The following is a 26517-nucleotide window of genomic DNA, read 5'->3' as shown; positions in this document are numbered from 1 at the left end:
ATCACTGGGGTTTTCAAGTGGGGACCTCCCTTCACAGATGTTTCGTTAAGTTAGGCCTATGACACCTCAAGAAGGATACAGACCCAGGTTTGGGTAAGGGATGGAGATTGAGGATACAAGACTAAACCACGATCCGCCCACCCAAACACAAAATCAAACCAGCAAATGGTCTTGCGGTTCGCCCTGCACATGTAAACCAAACAAAAAACACATGCACAACTTCGTACCCTTGGCTCGGACTGAACCATGTAGCAACTACTACAACTACTCAGCTAGCCTTACCTTTAGCAAGCTTCCCAGCTAGCCTGTTTCCTGCCACAGAAATTCACTTGCTTGCTCTGCTGCCAGGGACATGTTGTTTACGGCAACCCTCAGTTTTCTCCCGCAAATGCCCAGCTCACTCAAGAGAGCAATGGTGGATTTTGCCACAAATCCACGACAACCCATCTCCACCGTCTGCACATAGGCACTCCACCCTCTGCTCAGCTTCTGTTGCCATCTAGTTCTCTTGCGCTCATTAGCCTCGTCAACTCTGTCCTCCCACAGGACAGTAAACTGTAAGTAACCAGTAAGTAAGTAACACTGCCTTCTCTGGTTCCGACCACAATAGCAGGTCCAGATGTAGCCGGATGCTGGGATAATCAGCTGCCCATTTAAGGTGGCCCTCAACTCCCAGACTCCACCTACCCTTAGCTGCCCTGCGCTATGTCTGATCCTCGCTGTTCAGGCCTTTTCTCCCTCCTGTAAACATAAAATGCCTGTTCTTCTTTTTAGCAGATAAGGAATTTACTCATACTATTTTTTCCTCAATTGCAGCTGTTAAACATTTCAGAACCTGGTTGTGATGCCAGGTATATCACCCTTGAGAAAGATTAACCCTGCAACCTGTCAGAATGTGGCTAAGTGTACATTGACAAGAACACAGTGGGCAGGCAGCATCCTCCCCTAACCACTGGTTTAGGTTCTGGGGAGATGGCAGCACATCATAAATAGCCGCCATCGTAAACGTAATCCTACTAGCTTCAATTCTCCACAGCTCTCTTCCTTTTCTCTACACTCTCCCAGTTCACCTACTGTCCTTCCTTAGCCTGCAACACTGCCTTAGTACATCTTGTTTATGTATCTTTTCCACTACCATCTTTCTCTTTTCTGGTACTGATGATAATAATAATAATAATAATAATAATGATGCCTTGCTCCACAGATTTTTCCCTGCACACAGCCCCAGGCCTCTACACCCTTGCTGTACATGACCTATGATTTCCCTATAACTGAGGGCGGCCTGTGCTTCTTGCACTGCGTCTTTTGGAGACCACTTCCTCCCTGTTTTAACTGTGGGAGCTGTGCACATAACTACTGGATCCTTCGACTGAGTGAGAGTCATCTCCAGTCTAACACACTTAAACTCCAATGTCAGACTAGTTACTGGGAGTTCCATTATGCCTTTCCCATACGAGGCTGCACTGCTTAAGCAACCTGGTCGCAGAGCCATTTACTGATAGATGAGTTAATCATCCTTTCTAGCTTCTCCACCTTTGACAGAGGAACCTCATATACTATCAGTGGCCACATCAGCTGGGGCAATAGACCAAATTGAAAACACAATAACCTTAACTTTCCTGAGAGCCCTGACCAGTTTATGCTCAAAATGCTTTGACTCATTTCCTGCCTCAATCCTTCAAACTGCGCTTTATCACTAAGACTTGCATTTTCACCATTCCTTCATTTATAACAAACCTCTTATATACTACCTTTCCTTTAACAATTGAAATACTCCTAGATTTTGGCTTCACTTTTATCCTAGCCCACTGCAGATTGCTGTTTAACTTAACCAGCAGTCCGCTAGTACATGGAGCAGTTGACATCATAGTCGTCATGTCATCCATGTAGGCCCTAATTGAAACTCACTGCTGTGTTCAAAGCATTGCTTCATACCGGCTCATCTGAATATTTATCTTATCAAGGTAGCTGGGCTAATATTAGGTGAACCTTAAGGTTCATCTTAAGGATAATCTAATATTAGTGCCACGTTATTACCTGTTATAATACATTTGGAAGATCATGTTAACTTTCTCACATCGAAGGCAATATATAAAATATATCACCCTGTGCAGTTCCTTCCTTCTCTTCTTCTCAAGGTCCTCATAAGACACAAAGGGATTATTTTCATGAAAAAAAAAGCTTAATTATAATTTTCTTTAACAGTGGTGTGTCTTGGGGTGCTACATCAATGCAAGGAGAGGACCCTTAACCAAACATCTGAGCAACCTTTTCTTAAACAGCTGAATTTGATTTCTAGGTATAACAGTACATTCTTTGACATGTCTTCACAAGTGCAGTACTGTATCTCTACTGGGGGTGACATTTACCATCCTTACTTATGAACCCCTTTCATCTCTTTGACTGCAATAACATGACCTAATGCTGAATCACTAGCAAATACATCCGTGAAGAAAAAGCAAGAAATGACAGAATTACATCGCAAAGAATGACAATTACTCATCATAAATGCCATGCATCTGTCTGTTGTAAATTGTGCGCCGAACTGTGTATATGTGCTACATGTTGTGTGCACACCAGGAATTTGCTGCAGCAGCTATGTTACTCACTGTTTTTTTTCTCGTGTGGGTATCCAATGAGGATCCCGTGCTTTTCACACTGACTTTGTAACACAATGCTTATCTTTAAAAGTTTTACTTTATAAGTCATTTTTTTTTGTGTGTGTGTGTGGATAGGTATTAGCTGTCTCTGTCACAGTATCAGAGCAATACATTATTTCATGGCTGTGACACTGGCTTCTCTGTTCTAGTCCTGTGACAAACCAAAGCCACACTTTTATCTCTCTGTTCCATTTGCACTTGTCACTACTGTGCATGCGTGTGTCCTTGTGAAACTGCATGTGTCAGATCCCCACAAAGAAAATCTTATAGCCTTATATAGTCCTGAAAAGTGTAAAAATTATTTAGGTTTTTGTACTTACTTTATCGTATCATTCGTCATTTTTAAGTTACCGCCTGTGTGTCACTTAAGCTGATAAGCTCAAGGATGCAAACATCCCCCTCTGCTGACTAACAACATCAAAGCTTTAATGCGATCCAACCCCAACGTAAGGCTCTGGATGCTATTCCTGAACAAATTATTCATTGTATATGATGGATATATAAATACACATGAACCCATATTCTGTAGAAAACGTTTAGTTAGTGTTTGTGTTTTTTGGTTTCCTTTGCTTATACTGGGCTTTTTGATCATTCCTACTATATTAAAACAGAATAGCATAAAATATCAACATATCTTCACCCCCCCCCCCCCCCCCCCCCCCACACACACACACACACACACACACCCCCCACCCACCAAGTTTGATAGTGGGTGTGTGCTATCCAGGTTTTGGTGACTAATGCTGCTAAGTATTTAATGTTAATCCTGTTCTGGAAGCGGCCAAGAGGAAAAGCCTCCAGCGACTGACAGACAGCAAAGTTATCACATGGTTCCTGCCCTCACATCGCGCGAAACACAGATACGTACGCACACACTGTCCCACGCACACACACATGTACATGGGTCCACAGGCATGCATCGTATGCTGAAGGGACAGGAAGCATGGTGCGAGCAAAAATGAGACAAAGAGAGGAAAAGCTTCCCTAGATTTATGTCTCAGTCTCTGCTGCAGTGCTGCTGCCCATCCAGTCATCCATCACTGTGTGTGATAACTACTAAAAAAGCAGGGCATCTGCTCCATGCTTCCACATCAGTGTGATAAGAATCATAATGTAGAGAACAGAATGGATTAGACGCAGACACTAAGTCGAGTTGGACTTTCTTCTCAAGTCCCGTTCCCTTTGCTTTAGCTTTGTTTCAGGCACAACGTCATCTGGATGTCAGAGATTTCTCACAGACTTACACTGTATGTACACACTGAGTAAAATAAGGCACGTTTGCATGTCCAGATTGTTTTCCATTTATCTGCAGTCCCGTGATCTTGGAAGTCATCCCACTCCATCGCATTAAGCAGGAAGTTAATATTATAAACACCATATATAATGTATAGGAACTGAAACGTTATTAAAAATGAAAACGTGTAGATATATGAAGTAACTTCATGTTGCACAGTACAGAAATCTTCGCTTAGAGTTGGACAAGAAAGCATGAACTGCATTATGATATGCTCTCGTTCAACCCTGATTGTGCAGTGCATTTTCTGTCGGCTGCCAGGAGAGGTGGGGGGGCGGGAGGAAGAGATTTTTAAAACGGTGACACAACATCTCTGGAGTCCTTGTCGCAGTGCTTGGCACCAGTATAGAGAGAGGGAATAGTACCTGCAGTAACACAAGCCTCGTCCTCTTGATGCAGTTTATGTCAGCAATGAGCAGAGCGGACACAGTTAGTACAGACATCCAAGTCCTCTGGATGTGGATAACATCTTCAGACAATGCTCCTAAAAGTCAGCCACATTTCTTCTCTGTGGCTGTTTTTTGTCCGTTGATTCAACTGTGCAGCATCATTTGTTTTTTTAAGTAGCATCCTCACGTAGCGTCTTGCCTCACAGAGATTGGAGTGAAAGTGACAAACTCAAAAGCGCATGCCGTTTAGACTCAAAGCCAACGTTTAATGCGAACTGTCAAGAATACAAATGAGCTTGTAGAGACAGTCGAATAATAGGAGAGGCAGTGTAAAAGCATTTGGCATAGAAGAGCTTTCCAGAAACGCAGAATGTGGACAACTTCAGGAAACATATTTTATATTAGTTTGATTCATATCTTGGTTTTTGTTTGTTTGTTTTTTTGCTTTATTACACTGTTTCAATGTTCTACACACATTATTTTAAACTTTGATTTTGTGTGCATGTACCTGCATGCTCAAATGAAATATTGACAACCCATTCCCATTCTTGTGGGCATAAAATTGTGTGAAGAAGATTGACGAGAAAGTGGAACAAGATGGAGAGGGAAAGAGAAATGCGAAGGCTGGATATAGTGTAGTGGAAGTGTGTAAGTGCAGAATATAGTGTGACCGCGTGGGTGCAGAGCAGGAGCAAGAAATACGGATACGGAGTGTGATAGAAATTCTCAGAGAGAGAAGGTGGATATCAAGGAAGTGAGTCGAGGCAATGAAGAAGCAGAGCATGATGGGGGAAGTAAAGAGAGCATGTTGGTGTTTAATGGAGGGTGAAGAGAGGTGAAAGGCAGAGGGAGACCGTGAAAGAACAGAGAGCTGGAGGCTACGAGTACCCTTTGTTCACACACATTTTCGATGATACGCAAATTCACACCTTCACTGTAAAAATGCAGTCCCACACCCTGAGAGAAGAGTCCTGAGAAAACCAATGGGTGCTTTTTCTTCCTCCTTTTTTCAATTTAAATCTGATTTAAAAACGTGATTTGTTTGATTAAAACTAAATGGACACAATAACCGATAACACGTGGGAGTGATAAGTGTTATTAGAGGGAAACACGCAACAGAATGGCTTGAGTTGTTTCATGTCAGCCCTGACGCAAAGCTTCAGGGAAACTGGTTCCATGTATATGGAGCACAAATTCTAAAAGCAAATCACTGCTAATGGAGAAACCCGGAGTTCCAGTAAGTCCTGTGAGACAATCTGATGAAGCCGCTGTTGTAGTAATACAAGATGCTGCGTTTTCTGTCCTCCAAAGTGCAAAACAACACACAGAGTTTGTACCTGCCCTCCAGAATGAACCTAACCTTGTTAAACACATCCTGGTTTGAGTTTAAGTACTACTTAGATGAGATTAAGTAACACTCGTGGTTTAAAGAGAAAACAACAAAAAACATGTTTGCTGTTGGAAGTAGGAAATAAACATCTATCTGCTGTGTTTGTTAACCATATTTCTTTGAAAGAGACTCTCAGCTGCGGAAGGACTTCAAGTTAATACTGAGTTTCTACTAGGTGTTGCAGGCATGCCTACATAATGCTCTTGTTTCCACCCAAAAATGTCTCAGTGACACAAGCTGAGCATAAAATATTGTTACTGTATGGACGGAGCCAGCTGCACTTGCCTTCGCTGCTCTTTTCTTGAAAGCAAAATACGACACAGCTGTTTAATGTTATCTCTCCTGATGCTTCAAGTCCATCAAACTCATGGACTATATGTCCTTGTGGTAAAATTTTGGGGAACGTCACCTGCACTATGTTACCAGAGGACTTCCCTTCCTGCTGCTGCGAGGTTGTACAACCAAGCCTGCTCCCGGTAGACCACATGTGTATACGTGTAAGTACTTTTGTACTTCACTGTATATCAGTAGGTCCCATCTGTCGTCACTTCAGAGATGAGATTAGTTCACCTTGGTGACCATCCACGTTTTGTCCCTGCCGCTAATGTCAGTGCAGTTCATAAAAGCACAGATCTAGTAATCTTCCTCCTTTGAGTCACGCTGTAGGTGGAATTATAAAAGCCTCGGACTGATAAAAGATTAACAGTCAAACTGCTAAATTTTAGTGAATTTTAATTGAAGTCCCTCTCCCAAACCAGGTACTCACACTCCTGTTGGGGGATCCCTAGGCATTCCCAGGTCATTATAGATATATAATGCTTCCAGCAAATACTTGGTGTAGCCCAGGTTCTGCTCTCTGTTCCCTGCAAACCTCCACAGGGTGATGCCCAGGAGGCAGCCTCATCAGATTCCCCGACTACCTCACCTGGCCCCTTTCTATTCAAAGGAGTAGCCGATCTACTCTGAGCTCACCCCATTTCTAGGTGATAGTAGGTTAGCAGACATCTCATTTCAGTCTCTTGTATCCACAGTGCCATTCTTTCGGTCACTACCCAAAGTTAATGACCATAGGTGAGGGTTGGAATTTAGATCGAATGGTAAATCGAAAGCTTTTCCTTACGCCTCGGTTCCCTCTCCACCTCAACAGTTCGATATAACGCCTCTATTGCTACGGCCACTGCACCAAACCACTTTTTCCATCTCTTGCTCTCGCTACCTTCAATTTCAAACAACATCCTGAGATACTCAGGACATGTGGACATACGCACATAATAGCCCTACAAAAACATGATGGGTTGAGTTTCTCAACTCATCGAACTACAGAATCATGTTGTTTGTTTTTCTTTTGCTCAAAGGAAATGTACCTGGGACTGATCTAATGATAGGCGGAATATGTAATATCTAAACAAGAGAGCACTGTTTTTATTATTCACCCCATCATGTAGACAAAGACCTTTGAAAACAGTGTTTTGTGTATGAATGGGCTATTGTACAAAGTGTGGTTTTGTTGTTGACCATTTTTATAATCTTCATATTTATGTTTGTAGTTTTGGCCTTTATTTCTCTCACAAGGTTATTATTTCTTATATAATTTTTATCAGCATCACTAAAACTAAGAAAATAAGATCTAGATTGTACAAAAATACATTCTACGTGTGTACATTTGTACATTTTCAATGTCATTCACCTCTCACAGCGTCTGTTTTGGGTTTGTCTCTCCCAGGTTCTGCTCTCTGGACTCATCGGAGTGGTGTCATGGAAGAGGCCGCTCTCTCTCGTGGTGAGTGTCCTCTGAATGTCCACAACTCTAAACAAACCAGTGATACCTGATGCCTTGTCACCGCATTCTAGCTGAGTAAACAACATACTATCTGCAAAAGACAGTGCTGTCGAAGTGGTATAAGTAGAAATGGTGCCAATTTTTGGAAGTAGAAGCATGTTGATGTTACTCTTAAATCAAGACTTGTGGGCGCCCCGATAGCTCATATGGCTGAGCTAGCATATCTAGGACATCATTCCTGTCTCTCTTCACTGCCACCTATCAAAATAAAGTTAAAAAAAGCCCTCAAGTTTATGATACCGTAGTTGGAGGAATCACTGTCTGTTGTCCATTTAACTGTCTCATTTTCAGAATGTAAGTTTTGAAATACTTTCTTCACAAAAAATAAAAAGATCAAATGATCAGACTAGATGATGCTAATTGTAGATATTTCACATAAATATCTACAAGGAGCCCACTCTCTTCAATTCTTCTCTGTCTCTGGATGTCAGCCAAGAGAGAGGGTTCCTCCTGTTCTGCTGGTAGTTCACCACAAGCGCTTAGATTCGCCTGATATTGAGCTTCAGGTGATCGTCGATGCACTGTGTGATGAAGCCCTCCACCAGTCCTCTGTTCTATTTTAAAAAATAGTCTCAATGTGGACACGGCATGTGTCTTGCTGGTCTCATACATGTAGCTTCCTCCTTGCCAAAAATAGAACTCCTTAGGAAATCGTCACTTTATGTTATAAATCTGGACGGAAATCATTGTAAACTGGAACTTGACTGTGGAGGAACAACTTGCAGTGTTTAAAGATACTGGCATTAACTAATGCTTACTGTTTATTTGCGCATAGTGCAGGCCTGTCTTCTTGCTGCAGTGTATTGCTGAGCCTGCTAAAGAGTCCTTCAGCTGTCATCTCAGCTTATTAACACAGTGTGACAGAGTCAATGAGTCCAAACCTTGTTGCTAGTCACACTTGTGGTTTAGCAGCTGTAGAAACCGTAACAGTCACTGGATGTCGTTATGTGTTATTTTCAGGTTGTGGTAAAGTCCCTGAATCGCAGCTTCAGTGTTGTACTTCTCATCCATAGCAGCTGACCTGGAAATAACACGACCAAAGTCAGTTAGAAGTCTTAGCAATTTCCATTTTTCCTTTCTCATCCTACGTAGATGGGAAAATATTGTTTCTCAGTTGGACAGAATCCTTTGTTTCATCTCTGAACTCTCAAGCACATGATGAAAGTGAAATTTTGAACTTAGGAGAAAAACAAATTTCAAACCCATCATGGTTGAGAAGAATAGTTATTCAAAGTGGCATGATATAATACAAAATGCATTTGAAATTAAAATAAAAACAAATGCTGTTGCTCCTATAAATCACATTCTGTCAATATAGAGAATTTAGTTCTATGGACGAGTGATGAAGCTACATGTGAAGTAACCAATTCTAGCTTTTTTTGTTGTTGTTGCTTTCACCCTTAATAAAGAAAAAAAGAGCTGTAACCTCCCATCAAATAATAGCCCATTCTGAATTATACATAATGCTTCAGCTAATGTATTATTCATAGTGACCAACAGTTTTTCGGGAGTCGCTTCAGAACACGCCTCTGAAGGTGTCAGCTCACTTTTTTTTTTTTTTTTTTTTGCACTGCCACTTTTACTTAACTTAAGAAAGCTCTTATGAATTAAAAGTTGCATGTCACAGATTATCGTTTTAAGTACATGGTCAAAAGTGAAGGATATTATTATTGTTATTTTTTTAAAATAACTATGGCTAATGTAGGTCCTATGCTTGTTGTGTGGTTTTACATCACAGTGTTGATGGTTTCAGGAAATTATTGTAGTGATATTATAGAGCAGCTTTTTGAAACATTGAAGTGACTGCCATATGGGGGATCATGCCATATTGTCCACATTTCTCTTACATGCATGTGTGATATTATACATAACATGAATTATTTCTTTCTCCTCCTGTGTTTAACTACAGGACATATACTGCATGCATACTTGTTACTGACGTCTTTGTCTGTATTTTAAAGTAGAGCACAAAGTAAAAGCCCCTGTCCAAAGCTATCTCATACTCTCTCAATGCCATAAATTATATCATTGCTTTACTGCAGTTTACCTACAGTGCATCATCTCACACCCCTCCCCATCTTGTCTCACTCCCTTTACTTTTATCACCTTGCTTCCCTGCTACTCATATCTGCTTCCTCTCTTTTCACATTTCTATTTCTTTCCCCTCCATCTCGTCCCCTTTGTGAAACAGTAGGCCAGAGAGAGAGACTGGAATCATTTCAGCTCTCAGGGATCAAAAGAAACATCCCATCATCGAGGGGTGCATAGACATTGGTCACACTTTCTGCACTGTAAATCCTCTCACTAGTCTTTTCTTAAAAGCAAGACTAATTCACTGGAATAATCTGTGCCCACTAGTGTGCAGAGTTCTCAGTCCATGGTTGCTGCTTCACAGAAGGGTCCAAAGGTAATATCTGATCCTGTTTTTGTTACTGTACCATCAAATGTTCCGTCCTGACTGGCGAGTTTTTCTGGCCTTGACCCAGTGATGACTGGCAGGTGACTAATACACCGGCTGGACGCCTTCAGGCTTGGCAACACTGCACTATCCCATCTGCCAATTGTGGGTGGCTATGATCTGCATCGTGATTCATAATATCTGGAGTTTCTCCAGATTGTTTAAGTGTGTGTGTTAAAGACTTGTTTCTCAACTGGCTGTTAAGAGATCAGGCTCTCCCTCCTCTCCATATGATAACAGGGGATAAGCGCATGGTCTGTGGGGTTTAGGATTTCAGCCTGCAAAACTATTTTGTGTTCAGAGGATTAGTTGATAACTCGGTTAGCCAGCCAGGATTTATCTGCAAATCTTTTATTGTTTAAGTGTTTGTCATTTATCAAGCAAATGGTCAGTTTGTTAGATTTTGATGCATAGTTGGCGTGAATGGGTGTTTTTATTTTGTTTTATGGCCAAATTGTATAAAATTCTCATATTCTGGTTTTGGGGAGTTGGTTCGACCAAACAACAAGAAGGTGAAAGATTTTAAGGAACAGTGCCTGAGAAGTAATAATTTCATGTGTTTGATGAGAGAATTGCTCACTTTTATATCTGTTTATAGCTGAAACCAGAAGTTGGTTGGCTTAGCTTTGTACAAAATGGTAAAAGGGAAACTAAAACTGAGGTCTTGTTCATTTAATGTGTACAGAAATATATGAAACAGGCTACCAGGGACATCTGCTTTCATCACTATGGTAACTCAACATCGACTACTAACTGATGATAGCACTAATACAGTCGAAGGTAATGCTTTGCAACAGTGAAATCTATATTCTTGAATGCTGACAACAGACAACTTGTGTGCTAAATACTGTGAGCAGCAGATATGTATAGTCTGTATAACAACAGGCTGCAACTCAGCACCATCAATAGCATTTAATAGTACTGCCCAGCATGTTGTAAGATGGGATATTGTAGTCCGGTTCAGAAAAGTGGTATTTCTCTTAAGTCTATTTTGAAGAGATGAACTTTTATGGTCATTGCACACAAGTTACAATGAAATTTAGTTTGGCAGCAATCTCCAGTAGCAGCTTGAGCTCAGATGAAAAGCTGTGCTTGAGTTTGCTGGTGGGGGCCCTCATGACTCTGAGTCTACCTGGATGTTGCTTCTTTTACATCCAACTTTTTAGCACCCTGGTGTTGCAACTGGCCCTAGAGCTCCCTTGTAATGAGTCTATAAAAATCAGCCTAAGCTAAGTTAAAAGCTTCTCCAAATAGAAGATACATGTCTAAGAAATTTCAGTTATTGGCAAGGGTGGTTTTATGCTAATATAGGTTTTGCTCTTTGCAGCATCTAGACTAACAAAGATGTTTGTATTCATATTGCATATGTTTCGAACAGGTAGGTATGAGATATAAATAGAAGAGGTGAGACAGGGTTTAGCGAAGCGAGCTTGTGCAGTATCTTCAGCTCTGACACACTGCAGTCATGTCAACTCATAAGAGCAATGTTTGGAGACAGGATGTTTGTATGCCAGAAGAGAAAAACACGATTGTGGAGAAATGAGACGTGCTGAGAAAGAATTTCTGTCAAACCCAAACTTCTCTTGTGAACACCATGTCAGAGATTTATTCAGATATTCCGTTAAGATGAATGAGAAAACGCACTGTGTTCATGTTTGAAGGAAACACTCCTTGTTCACCCTTTCTTAAAATGGCTAATAAACTTTTTCCACCTAGTTTTCTTGTCTGCTGCATTAATGCTGTGTCACATTTTCTGAGCTTGGAGACGAGACAAGACTACCTGCAGTCTTCTGCTGTTTGTGACTGTGATGGATTATGTGTTTAGAGAGAGACAGAAAGATAGAGAGTGAGTCTGAGGGCAGGAAGTCCTTGTTTGCCCTGTTTGGAAACGACTTTTTTAATAGACTGCAGAGTCTAGCATTTGTCTCAGAAAACATCATCTGTTTCCTTTCTTCTCATTGCCTTTTTCTCTTTTACCAACTGGGATGTCATGTCCCTTAGCTAATTTTCTATAATACATTCTGTTTCTGACTGAGAGTGGGATCACAAACACTGTTGTGTCTGGGTTAGGGGAGATTTAACTTAGCTTAACATCAAGACTGAAAGGAAGTCGGAGCGGCAAGCCTGATCCAGTCTGCACTGAGAACATACAAACACCTCTGAACAAACCTGTAACACTTATTTGTACACAGACACGTTTTTACACTGACAGAACTATGAAAGCTGAAAGTTATATCTTTACGGACATTACAGGTTCAAAAATTTTATTTGAGAACAGCAGCCCTGTATAATCACTTGCATAATAGCCCCAATCAATCTGTGGGCTACTGATTAGGGACCTTTCTTCATGTTGTTATTCCTAAAAGTGACTGGTATTTTATGACAACATGCAAAAATTTTAGAATAGGTACCAAAAGATGCGATCTTGGGTTGTGTCCTGAAAAGATGATCAAAAGAGAGGAGGAGTTCCCTAAATCAGTCTCTTAGTCCCATGTTTAACTATATAACACACACTGCAGCCGTGAATATCTCACAGTCACCCTTTTCATTTACCACAGTGAAAAATTTGAAGCCATAATAAGGTAGACAAATGATTTAAAAAAATAAAAATAAAATCAAATTAAATGACACAAATGAAAGTGCAGAGGATGCATCTCATGCTCTATTTTAGTTCAGTTTGTCCATTCACAAAAAGAAAACGATATGTACGCTATAGTGACCGGGTACTTCTGTGAAAGTGCAGCAGGATGGATTTAAATAATGGAGAAGCACAGCTGTCTCGAGGTGAAACGGTCAATGCACTTGTGAGGTGTCAGGAGGTAACAGAGTCGTACATGTGCAGCTACTTTATGTTCATGTCCCCAAAGGGGTTGAAGTGCACATTGTTGTGAGACTCTGAAGGCTTGTACTACGGTCTGAGTACTTCCTTGTTTCACTGTCTGACCATTGAGCTTTTTCTAAATAGACTGTGACTTTGTGATGTTAGCAATGACGATATATGGATAGTACATCAGTTAATACCTCAGACCCTACTAAAGTATGTCTGACACAGGGAGATCCTTGGTGTCCAGAGGAGGTATTGCACTGACTTTGATGACTGCTCCTCACTGTCTTGTCATTGTGAGCATGCTAGCATGCTGACGTTAGCATGTTGTTCAAAGCTGTGACAGCCTCACAGGGCTTCAAGAGTGTAGATTCCAAGTCTTGTTTCATTTTCGATGCAGGGAATGAATTGGATGACTGATGTGCTGTGAACAATCCAAACGTTTTGTAGTTTGTGTGTGGGCAATCACATGCCTGACAAGCTCTTAAATAATGATGTGGCTAAAACTAAAAAGCTCAGATTCTCACTTTAATTCATTACATTGGATGAAGCCATCTGGCCTTTAGAACTTGTGGAATAATCAAACGAAATATATTAGAGGGTTTTTCTTTTTGTATTGAATTACTGTCCGAAGAACTGTACATGGCAATCTTCCACTATAATACTTTAATTAACCTAGCTAGAATGGTTTATCTTGACACTAGCGGGTGCCTGACCTATATTGTGTGCCATGAGAATATTATGTGTCTGCTGGGATTATCACCCCTTTTTTCAGTGCTGGCCTTATTGTTTCATTGTTTTGAAAGGAAAACAGGTGCTGTTGTACATTCCCAAAAGCGCTTAAAGCTAAGCATGTTTCACCCCTTGTAACAATGTCGACTCCTGGAGAAAACTTCAATTATAGCAGATCTAGCCTTGACCAGCACCTCTTGAACTGCTATTGTGCCATCACAGAGTGCAGACCTTTCATCTCCACCAAGATAGTCACCTCAGTAGTGATGTGGTGTGACTCTCCTATGCATCCATTAACCTTTAGATTGACAGATTGGAGCCGGAGCATGTTTCCTGGCTGATCCAACGAATATGGTGGTACCTCTGCTGCCTGCATGTACAGTCCATGGACACTAAAGACAATCATTCACATTAAACCTTTAGACATAAGTGCCTGCCTTCATGTCACAACATGTCATTCAGTAATCATGCTGTATGGGGTAGCTATGGGTAGCTACCAATGAGGACACTGACATCATTTGTTGTGGTGTTGGGAAGCTAGAGGACTAGGAGGACTAGAGTACATATTCTGTTATAGTAATTTATTCTGTTTACTACTATTAGGCAATATGATTCGGTATTTACCTACCAGAATTGAAACAATCTCAATATTGAGGACTACTGTTTTTAAGTGTCAAAGCCCTCTGTTGTTACCTTGGAGACAAAGGAGGAAATCTGCAGAAGTTGTCAGAGAGACAAAGTTTGCATAGGAAGGAGGTTTAGACAAATTGATGCCAAATCCATTTCATCCATCCAAGGGTTTTAGTAATATTGTATATTCCACACACCAAGGTACTTTAAGTCTGGGGCGTTTGTAAACGCTGCTCTAGCATTTGTCAAATTACAGCTTATAGTATGGTCAACTTTGAAGAAAATAGCTACGCAAACAGGCAGTTTTCATTCAAGTGTGAGGAAAGGCGGATATGTGTGGATATACGGAGAGAAATGTTGAAGTGATCCTTAGTGACCAATAAGATCATTCATAACATGTTCATTTAGTAAAGACTCACAGTCATTAGCATGTGTTTTAAATACAATAACTTAAGTAAATAGGCATATATGCAGGTATCACAGAGTTACAAATTGTAGTATTACTTCAATTTAGTCATTTGATTGTACTCCTCTTCCTTTATTTGTTGGCATTTGCCTAGTAGATGGAAGAGTTCAGAAAACTAAACTTTGTTCATTCATTTTCCCTTTTGCTTTGATTCACTAATAGAATGAGTAATAGAATGGTGTGTTTATGCAGAAGAGCTTTATCTTGATGGATGTGTTTTGGATTGAATGCTGGAAGACTGAGGGGCTGTGGAGAAATTTGTGAGAGTTTCATGGAGGGATATCCCTGCTGTTTGAACTTAGTTTAACAAGTGTGTTTGTGTGTGTGTCAGTTTGTTTCAGACTGCATTAAGATTTACACTTCAGACGACGCACTAATGGCCAAAGGTTTCCTGGGGAGAAATCCAAGTGTCTTTGGTCAATGTTTATTCCACACAAGCATACGCACACACATACATACACACAAAACTCATACCCACCATAGTGTCGTGAGAGCAGCAGCTTCCCACATTTAACAAATAGTAAACATATAAACACACATCTATACTTTCCCCATCTATAAATATATAGCTAAGGAGGAACGCAAATCACTAACAGAGCGAACATATATCTGACTTTCCATCACGATCCCATAACTACATTAGGGCCAGCAGGACATCGGTGAAAGGTTTTATGAGGTGCTGTCTGTGACAGCCTGTGACCCTGACAGCCCATAAATATTCCTGCCTGTAACAGATGAAAGGGGGAGGAAGAGAGAAAGCAGAGGCGTGCTTGCTGACTGTGATGAGGAAACAGACCTCGCTACACCAGTGGAATTAAAATCAGTAATAACCACAACAACATGAAAATCTACTATGTACTTGGCGAGCGCAGTTTCTTATCATTTAGCTAATTGACGGATTAAAAGGCCATCCACAGCTGGAGACGGCGGGTTTCTCCACTCAGTTTCACCCTCCGGTAGCTGAGCATTTTTCAAGCGGACCTAGATGAAAAAATTAATCCTGTAATTGGGAGTGAAATTAGCCCATTAGCAGCTTCTGTCCCTGGTTCTGTCGAAAGCAGGTTTAGATATGTGTGTTTTTGTCTGCACCGGTCTAAGCCATGAGGTCTGAGTGTATACTTATATTACATCACATTGTATTTTCAAAATTTCCCTCGCAGTGTGGTGACTATTGACTTATTCATGAATCATTAGAAACAAAGGAGCAGTGATGAGAACTTCAGCTTGTAATCTTCAGCGGTTTGGTTGTGTTTTGATCATAATGACCGTGCAGCAGATTATTTATAGCAATGCTGCAATAAATGCAGAGGTGGGTGTTGACATGACTGTACGGCTGTGCACATGTGAGAGGATTTGTTGGCTGCTGTTTTTATTTTTTGCATGTGTAGAAATGGGAATATTGTGGTATAGTGGCCATTATGTGTATCTCCTCTCTGAATATAAATCACACAAGCCAGGGCATCGACATTTTTCTGTCCTTGAACATTACAAAAAAATATCCGCTCACCTAAAATGCTAATCCCCATGTCCACGCAGCAAACTACAGGAATGAGCAGCATGTGGTGTGGCTAGTCATCCTAACACTCACACACACACACACACACACACACACACACACACACACACACACACACACAGGCATCCAGGCAAGCAAACAAGCTATTGTTTTCATACAAAGCTTATAATCTCGTCTTTATTAAAGTCGTTGTGCACCATCGTCTGCACGTACGTTTTATATGTCAGATGGATGAGCTGAGTTTTACAGAGTTTCAACACGGAACTAGATAATTACCAGAGAAAGTTTCCTGAAGAGCAGCTGTGAAAAAGCCGATAAATCCTCCTCTGCTCCGTCTTCAAAACTACTCCAGACAATATTTGTCCATATAAATGTTAGATTTAAACCCTTGTGAATTTCATGAAACGCAGCGTCAATAGTTGAAGTTCACATTTCATTCACCAACTATTTTTTCTATTGTTTCCCTCGGTCGTCTAAAACTATTAGATTTGGACACAAAATGCAATCTCTAATCGCATTTTCCAACATGCACTCACTGGCCACAGTATTTACAGTGCATTGTGGACATCTTTACATCATTTTGTAAAGACTGATAAATACTGTAAAGCCTCATTACTGCGTATAAGACTGGAATTTGTTACTTCAAGAAAGGTATAAAATAAAAGGCCCTCTCATGGTGTTGTCTCCATTTAGTTCACTTTACAATACTCAACAACAAACACTAGATTTTGTGACCACCTGATTTGACGTCTCTTGTGCTGCTACCAGTGAGCAGCAATGCACAATCACTGCTTTAGTTTGATGTAATCCAAGTTTATACCAAACCTGATTGAACTAAAACAGAAGTACTGTAAATTTGGCTGGACTTGTTGATTTAAGTTGCATCTAAAATAACATCTACTAAACTGATTAGAGAAATGAGCATACGAGGCAGTGTCCTGAACATTTGGCATCTGTTCCAGTCACAGAAAACTTTCCAGGATGGTGTAACTTTTCTGCCAAAGGAGATATTTTGCTCACGGACGCTCAAAGTTATCAGATATCAGCCACATGTTATGATGTCTCTTCTGGAGGTATTGGATGCTGAATGTCTGAATAATTCTGCAGAACATTGGATCAAACAAGAAAGTATTGGAGATAAAGAATGATGAAGACATGTTATGTGTAATAAGTATGAATAATTTAGTATTGCATTACATGAATTACAGTTAAGACATTGCACCTTTAATGAAGTCTAGGTTTATGCCAAATGATTGATACTTGTTAGTCTTATATATATATAGTCTAAAGCTGCATGTTTGCAAGTTCAGAATATGTCAGATGTTTGTAATAGCTAATGACACCAAAGTACTACTGTTGGTGGATGTTGGATTACCTGAGCCATTTATTAGCACAAAACAAACAAACACTTTAAGTGGTAGAGAAATGTGCGCTACCAATACACATTTCGTATGAATCATTAATTGAGAAATGTTTGCTGAACCCTTTCCCCAAACAGCATCATAGGCTCGCAGCTGTATGAGGAACAGTGAGCGGGTCAAACTAAAATAATATGTCTGCTGCAAAAATGGACAATTGGTAGAAATTAGTCTTAACATGCGACCATTGTCATTATGAACTCTATATATGATTAATAGGAATTAAATAAAGGAGATGCAGCAAAATATTGCTTCCTAAAGACCAGTGACTCACCGTAGGCTAAATTTAATCATATTGTGTGTCATCTACCTGCCAAAAGTCCTCTGGCGTCTAAAACCGACTACACACACCTTTGCTGGACAGAGCAATGCTTTTTCTGTGCATCGTCGTCCTGTTCAGTCTCTGAAATGAAACTGGTTGAAACTATCCCATGATAATGACAATAGAATTGCAGCAAGTGAGAAATTTTATGCAGTCAGTCAAACCACAAGGACATGAAAAGAAATAGCGTGTGCCCAACTTTCAGCCATTGTTACGCATCACAAACAGTCTCCTCTCTCCTCTCCCTTCTGCCACATCGGTGACAATCTCTTTCTGTTGCAAACACTTAGAACTGTGTGTGACATTGTGGTGATTGCATCTTGGCATCAAAAGGCAGGGTCCACCAGTTCACGTTCAACAGTTAACTGAACAACTAGCGCTCTGTGGTCACTTGTCAGGGACTCGAAATGTAAGTGTGGTCTGCACACAGTCATGTCAGCCATATTTCACAGATGAGTGAGTTGATACTGCGGCACGACTACAGCCACTATGCTTCACAACTGACAAGCTTGTAGCTGTTGAAGGCTCACCCGGTACGGCTGCAGGGTACGGAAAACCAGTGTGACAGACTTTTCACCTGTGGCGTCTAATATCGCAGTAGAACATCTTAACTGCAGTACGATGGTCAAAAAACTCTTTCTGTGCAGTAGTGCCGATCTCATCTCTTATTTTGGACAACATACACTTAACAGTATTTGCACCCATCAGACTTTTCTACATTTCTACATAAAAATGACTGAAAAGAATTAATTATATGTACATATCAGTGTTGTGTGCAAGTATTTGAACGCTTAATTTCAGTATCCAATGTGACGTCCTTTTCAGGTCTTTTCACAACATTTCTATTGGATTCAGGTCAGGACTTTTACTCAACCGTTCCTAAACATTCATCTTGTTATTCTTTAACCGTTCTTTTACAGAATGACTTGTATGTTTGTCCTGCTCTATGACCCAGTGTCTCTGGTCAGATTCAACTCACAGACAGATGTCCTGACATTTATTGATATGATTCAGAATTCACTGGTCCATTAATGATGGCAGGTCGTCCTGGCCCAGATGCAGCAAACCTGACCCAAACAAGGACATTACCGCCCCCATGTTTCACAGACGGGGTGAGGTTCTGGTGCTGGAAGGCTGTGTTGTTTAGTCTCCAGACATGAGCCTTTAATTTAAACCAAACAATTCTACTTTGGTTTCGTTCGTCCACAAAACATTTACTCAGTGGTCTTCTGGCTAGTGCACACAATGTTTAGCAAACTGCAGACGGGCAGAAATGTTCTTTTTGTATTTGCCACTCTGCCATGAACGCCATGGTTGATCAGTGTTCTCCTGTTGGTGGATTCATGAACATTAACATTGATCCTCAATTTTTCTGAAAACTTTCCAATATGACTTAGGCAGTTATGCTATTAGGCTAAGGATATGTATGATGCAAATAAAAAGTTGGGTGAGAAATGTACAGGACGGTTACCTAGGCAACCAGGCTGGAAGTTGACGAATGGCTAATGGATGACTGGCTTGATAATACAGTAGTAAAACTTTGTAAAATTCTCTATCTTGATCTATCATCATGTAATTAGGGAACCGTGAAATAACTCCAGGCTCAAGGATTCTAACTACAACTGTGTACGCACATGTAGTCCAAGATGCACACATGCATTCACATACGCAGACACATAAATAATTCATCCACACTGATTTCAAATCAGCATCCCAGTTTGCATTTTTTCTGTATGTGTGTGCATCTGTGTGTGTGTCTTCTATCTCCCGCTTCCTTAGAGGCCTGTTGTTCTCTGACTTGACCCAGATGGAGAGGTTTTAGTGGGAGATGTAACCCACTGCCAACTGATATGGGCCCCGCAGGACCACCTGTCAGAAGCTGCTAAAGGAAAACAGGGAGGCAGGAAGTGTGTGTGTCAGACAGACAGAGAGAGAGAGATGAAAACAAAAGTGCAGACGTTTGCAAATGTGTGAGCTGAGGAAGTATGAGTGAAAGGTGTTGCTTAGGGGTACAGACACACAGTACAAAGAATAAATCTGCAGGAAACGTTGCACTGCTTCAAACAGAGGGAAAACACTCCAGAATAGCTCTGGGACACGATTACTCCCATTCACATGTTCTCTGTGGGACTTTATGATTTTACAGTCAGATTTTCCTTTCCGTTCTTTTGAGTTAATCTACGGAGCTGGCAGGGAAAAGGTTTTAGGAGAAGGCCTGGAAATGAGAGCCACTCACAATACTGCATGTAAAATAAGTTTTGAAAAAAAAAGAAGAAAAAAACAACTGTAGTTAGCGCTGATGCCTCCCAGCAAGTTCTGGGTTCGAATCCAGCTCGGGCCTTTCTGTTGGGAGTTTGCATATTCTCCATGTGTCTGCATGGGTCTTCTCTGGGTACTCTGGTTTCCTCCCACCTCCAAAGACATGCTTGTGAGCTTAATTGGTGACTCTAAATTGGTGTGTCTCTTGGTGTGAGTGTGAGTGCGAATGGTTGTTTGTCTCTGTGTCCCTGTGATAGACTGCCGACCTGTCCAGGGTGTACTCCGCCTCTCACCCGATGACAACAGGGATAGGCTCCAGTAACCCCCGCAACCCTAGTGATAAGCATAGTACGTGATAAGTACTAGTATAAGTAGTAATAAGATTCTGAAATACAAATTGAAATCAATACATTTATGGGACAAGAACTCAACAGTAGCTCAACAGCCTCTCTGAATCCCAAATTATGCTATTTTTGTCTTTTATCCCAACTTTTGCCAAGATTGCTACTGTATAGAAATCATACAACAGCACACTTGCATAATGATCTGCAGATTAAAGTACAGGATTTCAGCATGCTGTAGACACCAGGCCTCCAGGCCTTGGCATTGGCATTGGCCTGCCATAGTTGTGTTTACTGTTTCATTCATTGACTAACTGTATTTCAACATGATTGATAAGACGTGTACCAGTGGTATTTAAATAGGACAGACCAGAGTCCTCACTTCCCTCTATATGGACCCTTCACATCATATTTCATGACTACATAATGACGGCTAACTGGAGGCAAAACAACTGAGAAATGGAGGCAACTAGTATTCAGAATGGGCGGCTACAGTTCACTTAACGTTATCAGAATGTCATCTTGCTGTGTTGAATTATTATTATTTATTTTTTTAAGTTTGGTAGCTCCTCTAAGGTTGGTGTCATCACAAATTAGCACATTAGGTAAGTTGGCAGCTTCACCTTGAACAGTAGGGTGTTGATACTGCATGACTGCAACAACACCTTTGCTGCGGTGTCAGATGGGAAACCAAAGTGAAACATGTCGCTAAACATAGCACAGCTAGCAACATTTAGCTATTTCATTAGCCTTATAGCTATCGGCCTGTATCATAGACTCCATTAGCATATTCATTAGCCTATAGAACAATCACATAGACTGTATGTGCCCATAATGTTATGTTAAAACAATTTTTTGCCTCTTCTCATGAAATGAGAGTGGCATTGTGATTTATGTAAATGAAAATGAAATAAAGGAGGGATGTGTCTGAAAACAAAATGATTCCAATTTTATGGGCAACATGTATATAGCACATGACCTTAACTTTATGACCGACAAATATGACATGTAGGTTACTTATCCAGACATGCAAGTGCAATTAGCTATCAAGAAATAGCCGCTGGTTTGGTTCTCCTTGGCCTGAGCCCAAGGAGAACATGTTTGTTTTCCAGTATTGCTGCTAGCTAGGCAGAACATCAGCTCATACAACAAAAAACACATCTGTTAAGTCTTTGTAAGTTAAGTCTTATTCATCACCATTCAGAACACAGTTGTGGGCATCTAAAGATTTCACACTTATTTTCAATGTCGTGTACACACTTGGTTTCTTTATCAGGTCTGTGTAAATGCCCAGCCATTGCAGAGGTGGTAATGATAGATTGTCTATACAATTGTCCATTCAACCGAAAAGCATCATCATGTCTACTAACAGAAAAGTGGTCTATTGTACTCCAATTTCTCATTTTCACCACCAGACTCACTCAGAATGGTGTGATGGATGTTTTAGTTCCATTACTCCCCATTTATCCATTCTCATGTCTCGTTTTCAATGGTTCAGTAAACTAAAGAACATGTGAGAATGTGATGTGCCCTGGGCACAGGAACAAAAACAGGTACTGAAGCTTTGGGTTTGTTTCCATAAATTTTATCTGGTCCTCAAATAAATAAATAAATAAGAAGCATTTTCACAGTTGCCAGGCAACATCAAATCTGAAAGTCCAAAAACGTGGTTGTTTCTTTGGTGCAATGAAAGATATATCACAGTGCCACAGTTATGATAAGTCACAACAAGTTATGATTTTGGTACATTAAGTGTAACGAAAGCAAATAGATGTAGCTTAGGTCTTAGTCGGGTATAAGTGTGTTTAAAAGCTATTAGAGAGTGTCTCCTATTCAATCAGGATGCAAGATCAGCAATAAACAGCCTATAATTAACCCTTAACCAGAGCTATTAATGTGAGCTCTGTTAACCTGGTGCAGGGAGCTGAAGTGTCTTTCTTAAGGGACACTTAAGCAGGGTGGACGCCTGCCAACATGGAGGCTTCGCCCCAAGTGCTCCTGTTGAAGAGTGGCCTCTCATCCACCTCGCTGCCAACCTGAATAAAGAGAGCGTGTTTGTTCTTTGTACAGCAGGCAAACTGAAAGAGAGAGTACATGGATGTGTGTTTCAGGAGTGTCCTCCCTCTGGTCGCGGTTTGCCTGTCACTTCTGGTCAGTTTGCATTAGCACTGCCACTCTCCGTCTCCCACTGCTCCTCAGCCTACCTCTTTTCTTCTCACTTTCTGCAAAACTGTCAAAAAACGCATTCAGATTAGTGAATCAGAGCATCTTGGCTCTGTGAAACAACTTCAGTCGTAACTGCTGATAAAAAAAAGAAGAGGGTGATTAAGGGGGCGACTTCGGAGCAGTGATTCCTACCCAAGGGAACATGCTCACATCAGCCCTTTAGTAGTAAACTGTAGAGTCAGCTGTGTAGGCCTCAGGCAACGCACTGATTCTTAGATTCTGCTGCATGTATTAGAATCCTTTTGTAATTTCAAATAGCAGTTTATACCGTTTGTAAGGTGCTGGGTTGGTGTCTAGCTTGTTGAACCCACTCATTATCCTACTTTGTTGCATATTTCTATGCGAAGAAAGGGTTTTACTTACGGGGGATGCAGTGTCTATTGAAATATTATGCTTTAAAGCATCACACCAGAGTCATCATGCTTTTAGTGAGCTGCCACCCAACATGGTTTCCAAGACTGCTGCTAAAGAAAGCCTGAAAAGCTTTTCACTTTTCACAAGCTGACTTTAATAATGAAGTAGTCAGATGTGGAAATCCAATATGTTTTGCCAGTGAAACGCTTTGGCTCTAGTGTTCATCAAAATGTGTCTACAAAATAAGCCAATAAACATTTCAGTTTAAATGTTTAAACTGTTGATTCAGACTCGTGCTGTGTGAAGCAGAAAATCAGATCACTGCTACTCACCGAATTATGAACAAAGGTCAATTAACTTCTGGCTAATTTGTTAAATCAGTAGTGTGTTTCGCTGACCTCAGAAATCATTGACCTGTGGTATTAAACTGCATTTGCTTTTACCTTCAGTAATTGCTGCTGACAAATCAGCTGAGGGACAGGTTTTCGTTTTTTATGGAACTTTTATACTTCACCTAGATGTATTTTACATTTACAAGTTTTAAAAACCTAAAATGAGCATATATAAACTACAGTTTATACTTTATTATACAGTGGGTACACAGTATAATATCAACTACAGCTACTGTGGTTTTTATCACTCAGTTTTATGCTCACGTAGTCCAATTTCCACCGAGATTTGCTGTGGACCACATCTCTGAATGACTAATATGTTGCTTCTTTTGTTTAGCATCATATTTCCTAGAAATAAGACTCGGCAGGGTGCCACAACTTCAAAGCAGACAAATTTTTCTCAATGTTTTTTCAATAAGCAAGAGATCTTGGTGGGTAAACGTTGTATCACATCACTGTCTGTGCCTCCCCTGCTGCTACTATACACTGCTTTTTTTGATTTATTATTTTTTATTGTGCATTTAACTCTGGGGGTTGCACACCTAAATTCTTTCTTCTTATACTACGTCAGTGAACGAACAGACACTATTAAAAGGAAACACATACGTGAAGTGTTTTGAGCATATTGTAAAAAACAAAAACAGGACCCACTTTGCTCAGTTTCCCACACAGACTGAAAGAAGCCTCCCTTAAGGCAATTCGGGAGGCTTTTTGAATCTGGCTGCCTCCTTTTGTCTCTTCATTACTCTCCCTTTCATTTATATCGCATTGTTTCTCATTGCATATTAAAACCCCACCTAAGCACACCCCCTACACTAAACATCTCTGATTCTTCAGTTCTGTCCTCCACAATGGTCCCATTATGCGTAAAATGACAGGAAGTGACAGGTGAGGGATCGGACAAAGGTATGAGCGTGTGAGTGTGAGCTGGGAGCAGAGTGCAGCCGAGCACGGTTGGCTGGGTGAACAGGAACCTTTGGGCTCGAGATAATGCCTGATGAATGGTGTTCTTCCCTAAGGCCCTGAGACGCAGGAAGGGAGGCTCCATATTAATTATAATATGAATTAGATAGAGCCTCTTATCTGATGTCTCAGAGGAGCGGCAGCAGCAGCATGATCCGGGCACCAGCAGCAGAGGTGTTTCAGCAAACAGTTATAGCTCAGCTCACATCGCTTTCCTTCAGTAGTTACGACCAATTTTAGCTTAAAATAAAAATCTTTAAAAAAAAACAAGATTTAATAACCAAGTATCGTGGTTGAATGGTATTATATAGTATTGCTTCCGCAAGTACACGGGGAAAACAAAGAAATTGCACACGGAACAATGTTTCATTGTGAAATGCTTAGAATAGTGTTCAAAGTGCTGTTAAGGTTTGTGTCTCTCACAGTTTAATTCTGTGACTTGTGCTCTTATGATGAAATGTTGGACGGTTTGGATAAGCACAAGAACTACCACTGCAGGCAGCGAATGTCAAGGTGATAAATCTACTGTATTTAACCACCCTCCTTCAGAAGACTATTGCTAAATAACAAGTGTCTGCTGCCATAATGGCAGTGTTGTGATACTCATCTTCGGAAGAGAGATACTTAACACTAATGTCAACAAAGATCCCAACGTTAAACAGATGGAATGATGTAACCTGTTTTGTTTTTGCAGGCGTTAAACTGAATGATTCAGATCTCTGTACCACGTTTTAGCAACAGCAATCCATCCACTAGTTATGGAGACATTTCATCCACCAAACCTGATATGACACAACACAGCGCCATAAATGCCTATATAGAATTTCATTGGAGTTTTTTTCTTAGTAAGATGAGAAATACATAGTTTAAGCAATCTGTTTAATATGATGTTAAACTTCAAAAATGTTTGCATTTACATTTTATATTATATATAATGTGTGTTATTTGGACTGAGAAACATAATGACAGAACATATAAGCTCCAGTTGTCAATAAATACAGTGTGCATTGGTTCAAAGCCCAGTTTGAGTCCCATTCTACTAAGTATGCATCAGAGGACCCACGGCACAGAACATGATTTTAAAGCTAAAAGAACAATTTATAAGATTTCCAAACTTGTTTACGCTGGTCGTGTACTGTGATTTTTGTGTATCACATTTGACATATTTGTTTTACACTCCGTGACTTACGCATTCACTCATGAGACAACATTGTTAATTTCCAATGACAAGCAAGCGGCAAGTTCCCTCTGTAAGCCTGTGTGGTGTGCATGTCTGCTGGGACCTGGTTCATTATAGGCCTGTCTCATTACAGCAGCCCCCCACCAAGAGCCTGGGGAGTGGAGCAGAGAAGGCAGAGCCTCCTTGTTTTAGCTCTTTAGAGGTCAGTGGTTGATTAAAATGTTGAGAAGTGGAGGTTAATCAGCGACTGACCCTCGGGGTGATATTGTCTTCCATGGTCTGTTTTAATCAATACGTGTGAGCACTGGCACTGAGATCAACTCTTATGCTTGCTTATGCAGAGCCTGCACAACTACTTTCTTCACTCACCCAGTAACTGCCTGTGTGATTGGCTGTCTCCCCTGTTGTTGAAGGTTGGTGGTACGAAGCTCTAAGGCTTTTGCACATTATTAAAAAGTCAAATGGTTAAATTGAAAAGGCGCTCTAGCCTGTAATATGTATCCTAGCCTGTCTTTTGTTCCACTTGCCACAAGCAAAAGTTGTTAGACTGCAATGTCCACATGATGTCTCTAACCACAGGAACTAATCCATCACATCCTGTGGTGATGAAGTCGGACATGCTGTCAAGATAACTACATATCAAAGCATACTACGGCAAGAGGCAAGGTGTCCTTCCATTCTTACAGGCAACGAAAATAGAAAAAAAAAACATCTAGTGAACAAGTGATAAAGATCAACATCAAAACATTTCTTCTAGGCTGATGTCGCTGGAGTCCACTGTCTTACTGTTTGACTGTGAAAACGGTTGGATCATGTCCACCATAATGGTTTAATGAGAGGTCAAGACATTTAATGACAAATTC

At 40.6% G+C, this 26517-nt stretch overlaps 1 protein-coding gene across 3 annotated transcripts in view; it reads left to right on the top strand.

Annotated features, from left to right (window-relative positions):
* fam189a1 (family with sequence similarity 189 member A1) overlaps positions 1–26517 on the top strand; it is an 84452-nt gene that overhangs the window by 32119 nt on the left and 25816 nt on the right. For all 3 annotated transcript variants that reach the window (XM_047581706.1, XM_047581707.1, XM_047581708.1), the window contains exon 2: positions 7457–7513. In XM_047581706.1, the coding sequence (XP_047437662.1) occupies positions 7457–7513 (57 nt within the window). The remainder of the gene's footprint in view (positions 1–7456; positions 7514–26517) is intronic.

The sequence above is a fragment of the Mugil cephalus genome, chromosome 3 (genome assembly GCF_022458985.1).
Source record: "Mugil cephalus isolate CIBA_MC_2020 chromosome 3, CIBA_Mcephalus_1.1, whole genome shotgun sequence".
Lineage (NCBI taxonomy): Eukaryota > Metazoa > Chordata > Actinopteri > Mugiliformes > Mugilidae > Mugil > Mugil cephalus.
Note: the sequence above shows the minus strand (reverse complement) of the source record. Positions and strands in the feature narration are given on the sequence as shown.